At 37.2% G+C, this 16,628-nt stretch overlaps 1 protein-coding gene across 1 annotated transcript in view; it reads left to right on the top strand.

Moving 5' to 3' along the window:
• LOC5567591 (katanin p60 ATPase-containing subunit A1) overlaps window positions 1–16,628 on the top strand; it is a 90,654-nt gene that overhangs the window by 67,820 nt on the left and 6,206 nt on the right. Inside the window, 1 exon segment of the mRNA XM_021851915.1 lies at window positions 8,547–8,935. Within this exon segment, the coding sequence (XP_021707607.1) occupies window positions 8,547–8,935 (389 nt within the window).

Raw genomic sequence — 16,628 nt, forward strand, 5'->3', positions numbered from 1 at the left:
TCCTTTTCCCGAGCAGCCTAGATAGCCGCGTAGTGTCGGTAGCGGTTGTTTCAACTGGCTAAGAATTAACACTACGGACTGCCTGTTCCGGTGGTAAAAGTCCACCTCACAGGTGACCCCTAATTTATGGTGTGATGCGTACCGTGCCTAAGAATGAATGGTTAGGGGGGTCTAAATAAAACCTAACCGCTAACGGAGCCTGTGGGGTACCAGGGCGCCCTCCGCAGTATTGAGTCCTTCCTGTGCTACCCGGAGCAATGGTGCAGGTGACCTTGTGTTTCTCCGAGATAATCGGCTGCCCTTCTTCAGTCTCTATCCTGAGGCTTAATAAGGGTGGGATTATGAATATGTTGACATTTAATTTAAATTATCACCTATATGGATTCGCATTATGCGTTTTACACAGTGTATTCTGTGCTCTTTCGCCTTTGGCGACTTTAAATAGATACCGATCTGGTTTTTTCGTTGCTGGTCTTTTTCGTGCTGAGATTGCAAAAAGCTTAATCCTGCCTAGTTTGGGTAGTGGCTACGGTTAGGTTAGCTCAGATCAATCTTCAGCATAAAAGAACAGCAACGATCAATCTTTGCAGACTCATGCAAAATGGTGCAGCCCAAGTGGCGCTAGTTCAAGAACCCTACTTTCGTAGAGGGAACTTCTATCTAGGTAACCTTGTGGACCCAGTTTTTGCTACTTTTAGCAAGCTTGAAATGGCAAACTCGCGCTCCATGCCCCGCGCATGCGTGCTCGTTAATAAAGCAATCGTTGCTACACTCATTTCTGAGTTAACTACCAGAGATGTATGTGCTGTCACAATCGATGTTTCTGTTGGTGACCTCAACAGGAAGTACGTCTATTGTTCGGTATATTTACCACATGATGAACCATCCCCAACGGATGACTTCAAACGAGTTGTCGTACACTGCGTAACAAAAGGCCTTCCGCTGATTGTGGGCAGTGATGCCAATGCTCATCACATCATCTGGGGCAGCTCGGATATCAATTTGAGAGGCTCCAGTCTGATGGAATACTTAAGTAGTACAGACCTTGGATTACTTAACATAGGCAATCGCCCAACCTTCATGGTTTCTAATAGAGAAGAAGTGTTAGACATAACGCTCTGCTCGAATAGAATCAGTCACGAGTTGACGAATTGGCATGTATCAGATGAGGAATCATTATCTGATCATCGCTACATCTTCTTTGAACATTCAAATGTAACTGCGCAGACTTTGCGTTTTAGGAATCCCCGGTCAACAAACTGGGAACTCTACATTGAATTGGTTGCGACCAAATTTCATGGATATTCTCCGTCCATTGAAAATCCAAGTGATCTGGATGATGCCGTTGATACTACAACATCCTACATTATGGAAGCTTTTGAAGAAGCATGTCCTCTGCGGTCTGTAAAGACTACAAGAGGGACCCCATGGTGGAATTCCGATCTGACTAGACTCAGGAAACAATGTAGAAGGAGTTGGAACAGACGCCGTTCAGCTGGATCAGAGTCGTTCAAGTCAGCTCGCAAGGCTTACAAGAAGGCTCTTCGTTCTGCTGAACGATCCGGCTGGAAAAACCTTTGTACAAATGTTTCCAGTTTGAGTGAAGTCAGTCGGTTGAACAAAATCCTTGCAAAATCTAAGGATTTCCAAGTGAACGAAATTCGCTTACCTAATGGTGACTTTACTTCTTCCGATGAAGAAGTTTTAGAATGTTTATTCAATACACACTTCCCCGGATGTGTGGACATAGCATCTACGGATGAACCAAATGTCTTTTCATGTAGTTACGAGTCTCTGGCCTCGGCTCGCAGTATCGTAACTACTGAATCGATTCAATGGGCACTTAATAGTTTTGCCCCTTTCAAATCTCCAGGAGCGGATGGGATTTATCCTGTTCTGCTCCAAAAGGGATTTGAGTCTATCAAACATGTTTTGAAAAAGCTACTTGTAAGCAGTTTTGCTACCGGGTACATTCCCAAATCCTGGCGTGATATTACTGTAAAGTTTATCCCAAAAGGAGGACGTGCGTCGTATGAGGAAGCGAAGAGTTTTAGACCAATCAGTCTGACCTCTTTTCTTCTGAAATGTCTGGAACGCATTATCGATCATCACATCCGTGATGTTTATTTGGCAAACATGCCTCTTCATGTGAATCAACATGCTTACCAATCTGGAAAGTCCACTGTGACTCTTTTACACAAAGTTGTATACGATATCGAGAAAGCATTCGCTCAGAAGCAATCGTGCTTGGGTGTTTTCTTGGATATTGAGGGTGCCTTTGATAACGTGTCTTTCGATGCCATATTGGAAGCCGCACGAAACCATGGGCTACCTACAATGATTACCAATTGGATTCATCAAATGCTCAAAAACCGACATCTCTTCTCGACATTGCGTCAAGCAGCGATTCGAAAATTGAGTGTTTGCGGATGCCCCCAAGGGGGAGTCTTGTCACCACTTTTGTGGAATGTCGTAGCAGATACGCTATTGAGGCAACTCAATAATTGCGGTTTTCCAACTTATGGATTTGCCGACGACTATCTAGCTCTGATAGTTGGTATGTGCATAAGCACCCTATTCGACCTGATGCAAAGTGCTCTTCAGGTAGTCGAGAGTTGGTGTCGCCAATATGGCCTTTCGGTTAACCCGAATAAAACATCTATTGTTCTTTTTACGGAAAGACGAAACCGCGATGGAATTCGACCTTTACGTCTTTTTGGCACTGAGATTAATGTGACTGATCAAGTAAAGTATGTCGGAGTCATTCTAGATTCCAAACTTTTATGGACAGCTCACATTGATTTCAGAGTCAAAAAAGCTTGTATGGCCTTCGGTCAATGCCGGCGAACCTTTGGTAAAACTTGGGGCCTCAAACCCAAATATATCAAATGGATTTACACAACAGTTGTTCGACCAATATTGGCATATGGATGTCTTGTGTGGTGGCAAAAGGGCGAAGTGAGAACAATCCAATCAAAATTGGGCCATCTCCAAAGGATGTGCTTGATGGCGATGTCTGGTGCGTTCTCTACAACTCCCACAGCAGCGCTCGAGGCCCTTTTCGACGTTGCGCCACTACACATATATCTTAAACAAGAAGCACTTTCTTGCTCTTACCGTTTATGGGTACTGGATCTACTGGAGAAAAATCCAGTGAATCGTAGATCTACACACACTTCGTTGTTTCCACTTTTGGTGAATTGGGACAAAATTGTCCTTGCTCCAAGTGATCTCACAATTGCTTGTAACTTTCCTTACAGGACATTTACCACACAATTCCCTTCACGGGAAGAGTGGACGTCTGGCTATTTGGAAAGAAGTATATCAAACAATATAGTATGTTACACTGATGGCTCCCTTCTTGAAGGTAGAGCTGGAGCAGGAGTATATTCTCGTGAGCTAAGGCTGAATCAGTTTTACTCACTTGGTAGAAACTGCACCGTTTTTCAGGCGGAAATATTTGCTCTTATGTGTGGAGTGCAATCAGCACTTCAACAGCGCGTAATGGGTAAAGTCATATACTTCTGTTCAGATAGTCAGGCTGCTATAAAAGCTCTCGCTTCGGCCAACTCAAGGTCGAAGCTTGTTATCGCATGTCGAACTCAAATTGAGGAACTGAATTCAGTCAACTCTGTAAACCTTGTATGGGTACCTGGCCATTCTTCCATAGCTGGAAATGAATTGGCTGATGAGCTAGCTCGCGATGGAGCATCGCATGACTTCATTGGCCCTGAGCCGGCTATTCCAATTTCGAAGTGCTGGGTGAAGCTTCAGATAAACTCTTGGGCGGCAACTCAGCACAAGCAATATTGGAATAGTTTGGAGTCGTGTCGTCAAACAAAATTGTATATTACTGAGCCATCTCCAAAGGTGGCGAAGTATTTAACAAATCTGTCAAAGCAGAATTGCAGTCTCTTGGTCAGAGCGTTGACAGGCCACTGCCGACTCAACTATCACATGGCAAATATTCAGCGTGCTGACTCATTTGTGTGTGATAGTTGTGACTCCGATTATGGAACTTCGTATCACCTGATATGTAACTGTCCAGTTTTTGCGCAAATGCGATTCCAATTACTTGGTAAACACTTATTAAGTGAAACTGAATACAGAAGCCTGAATCTTCAGGACATTCTGTTATTCTTAACCCGCTGTGGTAATGAGCTATAGGCTCTCTTTACGCTCATGCGTTTTGCAGTGCCCTTTTTAGGGCGCTGTTCGAACCCATTGTGGTATGGAGCTACATGCTCTCATTTCGCTTATGCGATCTTCCCTCTTCAAGGGACCCCACTCCTATTTCCTCCCATCTTTCCCTTCCCTTTCCTCTCCCATCGGGTAGATGATGAAATAGGCTCAAATATGGCGATGGCACAAATCTCCCAACTGGTGGGGAACGTGCCTTTGGAGCCGGCCTTCTGATACCTGATACCTGATAGTACTAAACAAATTATTAGAGAAACGACTAGTTGATAATTCAAGATAAAAATTGAAATTTGTATGTAATAAGTACCTACGTAGAGGACCTTGCTGGAGAAATTAAAAAATCTAAAGCATTCTCTGACAGCATTCTTTAAGAAATTTTCCTAACAATCTGATAGAAATTGTTTGAGAAATTTTCTGTTAAGCTCAGAAAGCCTTCCAAAACTCCAAAAACATCTTTTGAGTAATAACTACGAGCTTAGTATGAATGATTGTCTGTAAGAATCCCAAGAGGAACTCAGTGAAAACTAGCAAAGGAGTTCTTGAAGAAAACACTGATAAAGTACGGAAATAATTCATGAACAAAATTCTTCATCCCTTTTCATGAATCTCTTCAAAACACGTGGTTGAATACCCAGAATAGTACGTGAAAGAATAACAAGGGACATTCTTTGTTTGTTCTTGGAAGACTTCTGGGCCTTTTTTTAATGTAATATCATAAACATTGAATATTTTCCGTAGTGAAATTTCAAATTTATATAAATCAAAAACAAATAAAATCAATACAAATCTTTGCAAACTTCTTCTTTGCATCTTTGTAAAAAAATGTGATAATTGCGATCATCATTACTTCCATAAATTGAGAATTTGTTGATCCCCCCTCGTAGGCCCCCTTAAGAAAAAATCCTAGATTGAATGCTAATAGGGCAAGCACGGTGCTCCCCTGAACGTTATTATCAGAAAAAAACTCCATCTAATCTGTGCTCACCAGCCGTTGTCTATAACTAAGCTGCATATCTGAGCAAAGTTTTGAAAAAATCGTAGGGTCCGTTTTTGAGTTTCGCCCTTTTGATTGTATTAGTCCACAAAGGATCTGAGGAAATCTGAGATATTTAAACAGATTATGAAAAGATGTATAATATCAAAATTTGGTTCAAAGTTGGTTCGTTTAATTATTTGTAACTTCCGGGCCGAGTTTTGAATGACAAAATAGACAAAATTTGAAGTTTTTTTTAGGTGTAACCATTCCGGCGCTAGCTTTGTACTGCTTCAGAACTTAAACTTCAATTGATATTGGTTAAACTATGGCACTCTAAACCACTATCAATACTTTTGTGATCATTATTTTTAGTACAGTCAACTTTCGTTCGTTGCACTAAACCTGTAGCCCACTTAGTGAAAGACTTTCACTAATCGGGCTGAGTTTCGAGCTGTCAAATAACATTGAACAAAGAAAAACAGAGCTAACAACATTGATAAATTGCGCCTTATATCAGAAAATGATGTTTGCCTTCGTTTTAGGTGCGCTATAGCCCAACTAACGGGAGCCCAATTAAAACGTAGCCCACTTAAAGATATAGTGCAACGAACGAAATTCGACTGTACATTAGTTAGCTTCACGAGCAAACCTCAATACCTGAAATACGCTTAAGAAAAGTAATATCCTTATTATTTGGTTTAATTTAATTTAAAATTAGAACACTTGCGGAGCTTAACTTTACATTTCTTACTTAAAAATCAGAACTTAAATTAAACCTCTCTTGAGAATATTCTACCTCACAACACCGAATTTCGTTTCCCTGAATGTCATTAACCCGAGTGTCATCACCCTGACGAACCATTACGATGAATGCAATTGTCCCGAATATATGATTACCTAGAATGACGTTACTCCGTGATAATGGAATTCGAAGCAATGCCATTCTAGGAAATGGAGCTCGAGGTGATGGTCTTCAGGTTTATGGTACTCGGGGAAATGGAATTCTGGGTTAAATTTTAAAAAAGATGTATAAAATATGGTAAACAGAGTTGTTTATGGATTCTGCGTAACTTCCAACTTTGGTTACCAAAAAATCATGAGTCCTACTCAAACTGAAGATTTCTATGCAAACTTTCATTTTTTCGATCGCAAACTGTGCCTGTGAAGTTAAGACTCATCAGCTGCTATAACCAGTGAAGACAACCAATCATCATTTGGGAGCTACACAAACTTTTCCAAGCTGACGAAGACAAACATTTGAAACAATGTTCTGCAAATATTATGATTTTTAGTTTCATGAAAACATGTATAAAAAAGACAATTTACACCGTCTTCAGCACATTTGCTGCACAGACTGAACGATTACTAACATTATGCAACGGACAACACGAAACACCCAGTAGCCCAGCGATGATTTTTTTGTTTGACGAAAAGTTTCTACCGACTGGAGCGGGAATCGAACCCACACCTCGTGGCACAATAGACTGGCCCTTAAACAAAAAAGTTGTAAAATTCAACGGGGCACCCCCTAGATATGTGCCTTAGGGTAAGGAAAAAGGTCTCTCAAAATTTCAACTCATTTGGTTGCTCCCCCAGCTGGCGCATTCAATTCAAAGTTTGTATGGAATATTCGTCTCAAATATATTGAAAAATGACCCTATGTCACTGTTTCGTCTCGTACACTAGTTAATCGCGTTCAATTGAGCCCAGAATGACAAATTCACTAGTTGATACGCTAATGAACATAGTTGCCGAAGGATGTATCTGGATTTAAGCTCATTTTCATTAAGCTTTCAGTTGTTGAAAGTTAGGCTTAGATCAGCACTCCCGTACAATCACACATGTGCATGCACCTTGTGCCGCAGCTCGCCCAGCGTCATAGGTGGCTATGATGCGCTTAGTGGCTACCACCCAGCTAAGTTGAAGGAATACTAAGCAATATTGCAAATCTACTTCAGATAGTTAAAACACCAACTTTATCAATTTTAATCATCATACAACCTTCTACAATATTGTTTGGTATAGTATCAAGTATTGTTTTTGGCATTCTGGGTTCAATTGAACGCGATCAACAATTTTCCTGACTCAAACAGGAGATGATGTGCTGTTTCCTATATGGTGGAGCTGAAAATCCCATAGTAACTTCTATTCAATTGCGCCAGCTCATGGAACGACCAAATGAGCTGAAACTTTCAGGAAGTCTTCCTCTAACCCTAAAGAATAATCTTGGCGGGTGCCCCGTGGAATTGTACAACTTTATTTTTCTCCCATACTAAGGTGGGCCAGTCTAGTGGCACAATACGCCTAGACAACTGACGCCGCTAACCGCAAGGCCACGAAGCCCACAAATAACGTAATAACGAAGCCCACAAATAACGTAATAACGTCGTCGTTTTTATTCCATACACTGCTACTCATAACCCAATCTCAAGTCCGAAAGTTTTCTATGACGAATATTTTCACTTCAATATAAACAATAGTTGCACTTAAAATAATCTGAATCGTGAGTACATGGGCTCACTAATATATCCAGAATATTGTGCTACAAAAACTAATTTTCTTTCATGATGAAACTGGCTCCGTAAAGCCTTATAGCGCTTGAGCTCATGAAAAATCTGTTAACTGAGAAATATTTCTGCGACATGAACTGCCCGTACTCGCATAACAGTCCCATTTACATAGGAAATCCTGTAGAACATGGGACTGTTCTGCGAGTATTGGCATTGTAGTTGCGACAAGTCATTTTTTCGGATAATCACGGCCAATGAAACCCCATCTAAATATCTCAGATTTCCTTTGAATTTATGATCTTCTACAATCAAAAGGGCGTAACTTCAAAACGAGCCCTACGATTTTTTAAAAAATTTGCCCAGACATGCAGCTTAGCTGTAAAAAACGACTGGTGAGCACAGATTTGATGGAGATTTTTTTCTGATAATAACGGTCAGGGGAGCACCGTGGCAAGACTACTAGATTAGCGTTCAGATTTGTTGGAACGAATCAAATTTGTTACACGTTACATTTGGTGAGTGTTCAAATGTCCATGTTGGAATCCTATTTATCTATTGATTAAAACTGTAAATTTACGAGTTATTGCAAATTTTTCGGTTGGGCACTTTTTTTTGTCTTCGCTGTATTATACTATTCTAATGTTAAACCGTCATTACAAGTCGGTAATAAAATTAAATTTCGGTCGTTAGGATAGTATTAAATCCAGAATGTAAATCTCATATGTCTCGCTCAGAAGATCCCTTATTTAGCATAATGTGCGAGGTGTCCTCCAGCAAAAAATCATATCAATTTCCCGCTTGACTGCCTAGAAGCTATTAGGTTTTTAAAAAACGTTTCGTTCTCCTTTTCTTTTTTCCAGCTCGCAACCTTCCACGTCTAGTTTTCAGCATATGGCCCGGATGATGGACACGCTGATACTGGATAATTTAGCGCCGTTTGCGTTCACCAAAATTACCACCACCCATCGGCCGTCAAGGATATCTGCCTCGAATGGCGGCCCGGGTGGTGCCTCGATGGGCGTCGAAAGTGGACCGCGAATGAGTGGCACCGGAGCAGGAGGAGGAGGAGGAGTTCCCATAATTGGGGGAGGTGTTAAGAAAGCAACCAGCACTTCTAACGTGGCCGCAAGCTGTGGCCCCGGGGGAATCGGCGGTGGAGGCTCGATACGTGTCAACCTGCATAAGAACAAAATTCCCACACAAGGTCAGCATACTGATTATGCTACTTCTACCACACCGGGCTTACAGGGTGAGGGAAAATGTGTGCTTTGGAGTGTCTTGTGTGCGTGGCGAATTTGTATGGGGGTCGGAAGGAGGTTAATTACTTCGCGGTTCTTACATCTGTCTGTTGAGATTTCACAGTCGTCGTCGTCGTCGGTGACCCAAATACCTAAATTAACTGACCGACGGAATTGTATACCTGAGTGTTGACTGGAGGTTGGAGTGTTCTTGAGACAGAATTCTACACCTTCTAGATTGGGTAACATTAACCCCAATTTCTTGCTCGATTAATTCAAACAACCATTCAAACATTTGTGTGTTGTTGGTTTGTTTTGATTACTTGTGCTACTTCTTCAAGGACTATGGTTTGAATAATGTGACTATGTCGTTTTTCTCTAACATGAAGTATGCTTTCAGCTCTTCTACGCGTTCGGGTGTTCGTTGGTAAGAAGACTTTTCTTACAATATTCAGAATCAAGAGTTCCTTTTCAAATTCCAGAATGTTTCTGAAATTCCAAAACAAAACCATTATGACTATGAATAATGGAAATTCGCAGTAAAGTTCTTCAATGCTTCTAGGATGGTTATTGCGATAAAAACAAAATTTTGCAACTGAGAAACTTCAAGTCGTACGAGGGACTAGAACGTAAAAGGGACTAGACAATTTGCGCCAAACGGTCCGCTTGCCTCATCAGGGTGGATCAACAATAAAAACATAATCTATTGTCAAAACAAATGTTAGGTAATTATGTATAACAAGAATTGATTGTATTACTGTTATTTTTGTTATTAGTGCTATGTTACATATTTTTTACATTTACAAGTTTTCGTAAACATAAGTTATACACAAGTGTTGTGGAATAATTTCTAATGATGTTTTCGTACGAAACTCCGAGTTTCAAAATGTTTATTTTACTGTAATCCGGAGTAACATCGATCAGTTTTTTTTTATTTCTGAAAAAAAAAAATCATTTGATAATAAAAGTAACAAGTTTTATATTTTTGAAACAAGTACTAGTTTATACTCCTTGTGGCTACAAATGTATTTTATTTTCTGAAAGCTTTGAGTCTTTTGTTTTTAAAATGTTTAAGCGTTCTTATTCGATTTAGCTGAAACGGGGCAACGTTGATCACTAGGGCGATTCAAAATTTAAAGAAGTTTGGAAATCTAATCTACCATATCTTTCTTACCATACTTATGATAAAAATAGTGTTCTGTGAAATTTTCAGCTTTATCGGTGGCCCAAAGACAATGGATGTTATGATGGTGAAATTTTGAAAAATGTTCTAAACCTGTCAGTACTGTAATGTAAGTAGAAACTTATGATCTCATTGTGAAAACTCAACTTTCAAACCATAATAAAGTAAATTTCTGAACAGGCCAATTCAATCCAGCGGATGGAAGGAGAGATATTTATGAATTTGCTTAGGGGTAGACGGGGTAAGAGCGCCCGCCGCACACTGGGGCAGAATTGAAAAAACGCGGAAACAACCTGTAGTTCTTCGGAATAAAGAGATACACGTTTGGTGTCTTCAGCGAAAATGATCCTTTTAATGAGGCCGATGTTTTGAGATAATGTCATATTTTCTAGTGTTATGCACATAAATGACTGATATGCCATTTCGGTCAAATGGCAGTTTAGGTGAATGGCTTCTTCGTCAAAGTTGATCATTATTTTATGCTGAAAATAATTGCTGAAGACGTCAAATTTCCAAGGCCTACTATTTTTGAAATAAAGACATTTATTTAAAAAATGTGCTAAAACCGAAATATTTGAGTTTTGTTTGCAATTTTTCAATTATAATGCTATATGTCGCCTATGACTATGTTGGTAATTAACATAAAGCAAGTTTGGTGAAAATTGGATGGTAAAAATAAAATTTTGTTGGATTTTTTTAGTAAAATTAAAAAAAAAAACAGGGATTTTACATATAGGCTATTCTTGCGATCGGGCAAGTTCGGGCAGGTGTTTTTATCGCCATCCGTTTACTAAAGGTCAGAGCATTCATGTCTAATTTTTCCAAGGATATGATATTTAATAAGGTACAGTGGGAGAGGTGTATCAGTGGGGTAAGTGGATCATTCGTCAATATTAAACATAAATACTTGAATATGTTGAATGTTTTCGCACCATTGCTTCGTTTTAGGTTATATTCTTACGTCCACACTGATACTATTGCAAAACTGGTACTACACGCACACTAACACAAACAAACTTGTTAGCTGCAAAAATTAATTAATTTCAAAATTGTTTTCCATCAATCAAAAATCCATTGTATCTCTATCTAAAATCGAATTCTATTAGTTGTTTCGACACATGGTGAGCATTTCAGTTCTAATTGAATAAATCACAATAAAAAATTGTGTTTTTTTTTATAAATAAATACAGATATATTGTACATGGTACACTTACCCCTACTTTTTAATGGGATGGAGTAAGTGGAACAAGTATTATTATCATTTATTGGCAGACTGCTTACGAGAATTTTAATAAGTTTTAATATTCGCAAATGTTGTTTTCCTTCATTTTTTTTCAATCCCAGCTTAAATTTGTCAAATTGACCATAGTGAATTTGGATTAATTCAACCTAAAAGTTTTTAACCTCTGGTATAAAAAAAAATTAAAAAATAATAATTTCAAAACTGACACGAAACTTTTCGTGGTTTATCTAAGCTGAGTTACAAAAGTGCAAAATATACTAATTCTCCAATTGAAAATATATTGTCGTACCTTATCTGACCATATAAATTATTCTAGATAGATGATACAAACGTATTCATAAATAGAATAAGAAGATTTCAGTTTGTTATTTAAAAATAAATGCAACGAATTTTTTTAAACTACGAATGTTTATCGAAAACATCGTTAGGAATAATCCTACAATGCTTCTGTATAACTTATGTGTATAAATTGATGAATTTTCTTCAAATTATTCTAGTTACAATCCCAAGTAACACCGAAAACATCTTTCTTGGCAATAGATAGAAGAAATTGTTATATAGGAGTTTTATAGGTGAAATCCATAACAGCGTTGGTCATATTAAAATTATAAAAAAGTTTACAAAAAACATATTGTACCAAACGTCAAATCGAGGAAGTCAAATTGTCTAGGTGAAATTGAAGCTCGTTGAACGTTAATATAACTTATATAGGACTTACGATGCACTTTTCACCTCCAATCAATAATCAGCTTTACAGATGCATTTTACAAGAGTCAAATTTTACAACGTGACCTAAGACGTACACTATTCTTCTTCTTTCTGGCGTTACGTCCCAACTGGGACAAAGCCTGCTTCTCAGATTAGTGTTCTTATGAGCACTTCCACAGTTGTTAACTGAGAGCTTTCTTTGCCGATTGACCATTTTTGCATGTGTATATCGCGTGGCAGGTACGAAGATACTTCTATGCCCTGGGAATCGAGAAAATTTCCTTTACGAAAAGATCCTCGACCAGTGGGATTCGAACCCACGACCCTCAACATGGTCATGCTGAATAGCTGCGCGTTTTTACCGCTACGGCTATCTGGGTCCACAAGACGTACACTATAATCTGCTCCATTTACGCACTCCCGTTTGCGATGTTTATTCCAAAATTCTGATGACTCTGTCTCGCGATGGTGAAGATTATCTTCAGCTGCTAGTAAAACAACAGACCACAATGTTGTTGCGTATATTTTAAAAACATGCTACAACCTGCCAGAGTTTTACTGTAAGATCGGATGATGGATGCTGGCTTACTGATTTTGTAAATCATGCTGAAAACAGAAACTACACATCAAACACAAAACTACACTTCAGAATCCGCGGTATTTAATCGAAAGGGAAGCGTTCTGGTCCACCAATGGCTTTTCTGGAAACGGACGGCTTTCTCTCGAGCTTTAAGATATAATATGAATTAATTGCCTGTGTATTACTGTGTCCCATTCTTGGAAACAATTCACTCTGTTCCAATTCATTAAATGCCTTTTTACTGAAAACCTCAACATGTCTCTACACTTCACATCTTCAAAATTTGTTTAGGAGCCGTAGTTAATCTTTTCACGCGCTTAATGCAAATTTATTTGATAAAATGCGAGCCGTTGTATGACTTCAATTCGTCATTACTGCTGCAATATTTACAAAAAAATTAAGTTTTGACGTTTGATTTATTTTGATTTAAGAATTTGAGAAGATGCTGTAATTAAGTTATCAAGGTGTTATAATTACTATCGTAGTACAAAACAATAACTTATTTGAGAGTAGTTTGTGAACATGCTCTAATGATGTGTTATTGATGTATATCATAAGTATTTTTATATTATATATACCTGTTATTGAGCTGTGAACATCTAAATCCAAGCAAGATTTAATTGGTTAGACTTGATACATACAACAGCACCGGCTAAAAATTTGAAATAATGCTAGCGAGTTTGAAATGCCATAAACTTCAGATAAGGGATTGGTCATGCGGTTTGGATGTTGAATAATTTCAATCAAGAAGCAGTAATTTATGAAATTAATATGACAAGTACAATTTTAAGTAAAAAGGAATGGCACGAAGCTTACAGTGCCATTAGACAATATTTAGAACGGTTAATGTGTATGAGTTATATATCCAAATTAATTTGGATATATAACTCATACACATTGACCGTTCTAAATATTTTCTAATGGCACTGTAAGCTTTGTGCCATATTGTTTTTATTATGGATCAAAACAAATCTAACCGAAAAAAGATTCTGCGGCATTTTTTTATTTCGGTTTCCAATTATTTTACTGGAGCATGAATTATTGGAGAGTACAATTAAAAGTTGCACCATAGATCTTAAGCCGCATTGGAAACATGACGATCATTGATAAATATGATGCTTTATCGATTTTCATCATTTGATGACTTGATTTTCATTATTTGATGATTTGACATAATTAAGAGTCTCCATTGATGGAATTATTTTTTGGGGTCTTGAACCTAGCCATAACAAACCCAAACATTTTTTTTCTCCAATCACGTGCAAAACAACGTGATTAGAATTGGTTGTGAATAATTTGGTATACAAATGTTTTTTTTCAGGTTAAATCACTTGAAAATAGCTACATTACAACTAATACATCATACTATAATATAAATATATTTTGAGAGTTATATCACTTGCATTATACATGATTACAACATATGCAAGTAGTTGGAATATGCATGTATTTTGTAAGTGTTAATTGCTGTAAAAAAACATTATTATAGCTTTTCACTGTTTTATACTTAATTGATATTTTTATTATGTTGAGAGTACGTTTATAGATGGTTGATTAAACAAAATCTTAGTTCTTCGATTGTATTACGAGACATCTATAAGATGTTATATAAGCCACCATGTTTTGCGCTTTTTAAGCTCTACAAGTGTTTGATTTTTAGTCTAGAATGCTAGAAAAATACAATCGATCATGCATAAATTGTGAGTTTTAAACTATTATATAACAAGTTGTGTTACTTGGGATGTTTTTTTGTTGTGCGAATCAGTGTAAACTAATGTATACATATTTTCAAGTACATTTTAATTAAATAAAGATACTTTTTAATTTTATAGTATTGAAATGTACCATTACCAGCACTAATAATAAGAACGAGAGTAATATCATTCTTACTATACATAATCACATCACATTTGTTTTGAGAACAGATTTTTTTCTATTGGTGATCCACTTACCCCACCGTAGTGGGGAAAGTGGATCATTTGGCGCAAATTTGTAAGTCCCTCATACTCAATACATAACAATCAGAAAAATCGAAATAATCGATGATTTGAAGTATATTAGTCCCTCATTTGTTATCCACAGAAAAAAGTTTGAATTACATTATTCACGTTAGCTGTACATAACAATGAAGTTGACTATTGATTTTTCTGTATCCACTTACCCCACGGTACCTTATATTTTTTCTATGTGATCTGAAAGTATGCTAGCTTATAAAAAGGTTCAACATTATTTTACATGACAATGTAATAGTTTTACAATATAAAAAAATTTCAACATAATCATGATCATTCTTGCAGTTTACTAATATCTAAATGCACTTAACTATTTGCTTTTTACATTGTTTGTATATTTGCTATTCGCAAAAACGCCCTAAGCGCCAGACTCATTATGTCAAACCATTTTGGTCGAATGGAAATGCAGGTATATGATTCCTTCGGCAAAGTCGATCGTTATTTAAAGCTCAAACTCAATTGCTAAAGATATCAAATTTTCAAAGCCTACTATTTTTTTAAACTGACAAACTATTGATAAATTGTGCTAAAATCCGTTATATACATAAGTTTTGTGTTTTCTCAGTTTAAATACCATTCATCGCGATTATGGCATGCATAAATTATGGCATGCATAAATCGAGATGATCGCTTTTACCCCGTGGGTGGGCGGTTTTACTCCGTCGCTATATATAATCGTGATAACACTTTTTCAAGGTTAAAGACATAAGTATTATTTTTACAAATACAACACTTGTGATATTTTTTGATCATGTCCATGGCTTCAAAAAACGATGTGCTGCGTCGAGAAAATATTTATTGATTCTTGATTTTGACATATGAATTAAATTGCTTAGGCGGATGGTCTTACCCTGCCTTCCCCTACTATTATTTAGCTTGATATAAAATTACTTACTCGCATAACAGTTATGCGAGTATGGGCAGTATAGTTCTGCTAACTTTTGCATAAAAAACAAACAAAATAAGCTGAAAGGGAAATATTTCTTGAGTAACTACCTTTACAAAAGTTAGAAGTAATAGTATTCACTATGAGATATTCACTTACATTGCAGTATCAACGAGTTTGGCACATCTTCAATTATTGATCACTCTTGTAAACAATGTTCGGTAGTATTAAAAATGTTGTTACTTATGAAAATCATAGACCCTGACGCCGAATATGATGGCCAAACTCTTACATATCATTTACTTTTTGAGTTATTTTAAAATTTCAATCATCTCGAAGAAATTCTGCATTGTTTATATTAATATGTGAATTTTGCTGAATTGAACATACTTTTGCTGTATTGAACATTATTAGTAAAAACCACGTTTTCCTTGCTTACATCGTTTGCAGGACTCATGTGAGATAGGGTCATTCCGATCAATGTTACCCCGTTTATGGTACCTACTTACTTTTTGATAAACTAAAATCTACATTGAAAAGGTTTGTGAAGATATTTGTACCGTCTACTTTGGGCAATTGATGCGATATGATGCTTTAAACAGGAGAACCAAGTAACATTGGCAATGAAATATGACTTTCAGTAAAGTCTTCATAACTTTGTTATTTTCTATCCAATTTCAAAGCTCTAAACAACATTCTCTTTAAAATTAAATTTATGAATAGTTTGTAGAACATGAAATTTGTCTAAAATAAAAACTAGTCTTAGTTAAAAGTAGTTTTTTACATTTTTTATTCTTTTTACTAAAAAAAATCACCTTCGTTTGACCATAACTTCATGAATACTCATTAGTGTGAGACAAAATTTAGATTCTCGCTCCAGTCCACTTTTTGAATTGCATTTAGGACCCATAACAACTGTGCAAAATTTCAGCTCGATCGGAGAAACTATATTTTAGCGCCAGCTGTTCAAAGTTTGTATGGGATTTACTATGGGAAAACTTACTTTTGCAAAGAAAAATTGCCAGAGGTCGCCCATTGACGTCTATAAAAATTCTGAACACATACCTCGATAGGTACTTGCACGATGAAGAA

The sequence above is a fragment of the Aedes aegypti genome, chromosome 3 (genome assembly GCF_002204515.2).
Source record: "Aedes aegypti strain LVP_AGWG chromosome 3, AaegL5.0 Primary Assembly, whole genome shotgun sequence".
Taxonomy (NCBI): Eukaryota; Metazoa; Arthropoda; class Insecta; order Diptera; family Culicidae; genus Aedes; species Aedes aegypti.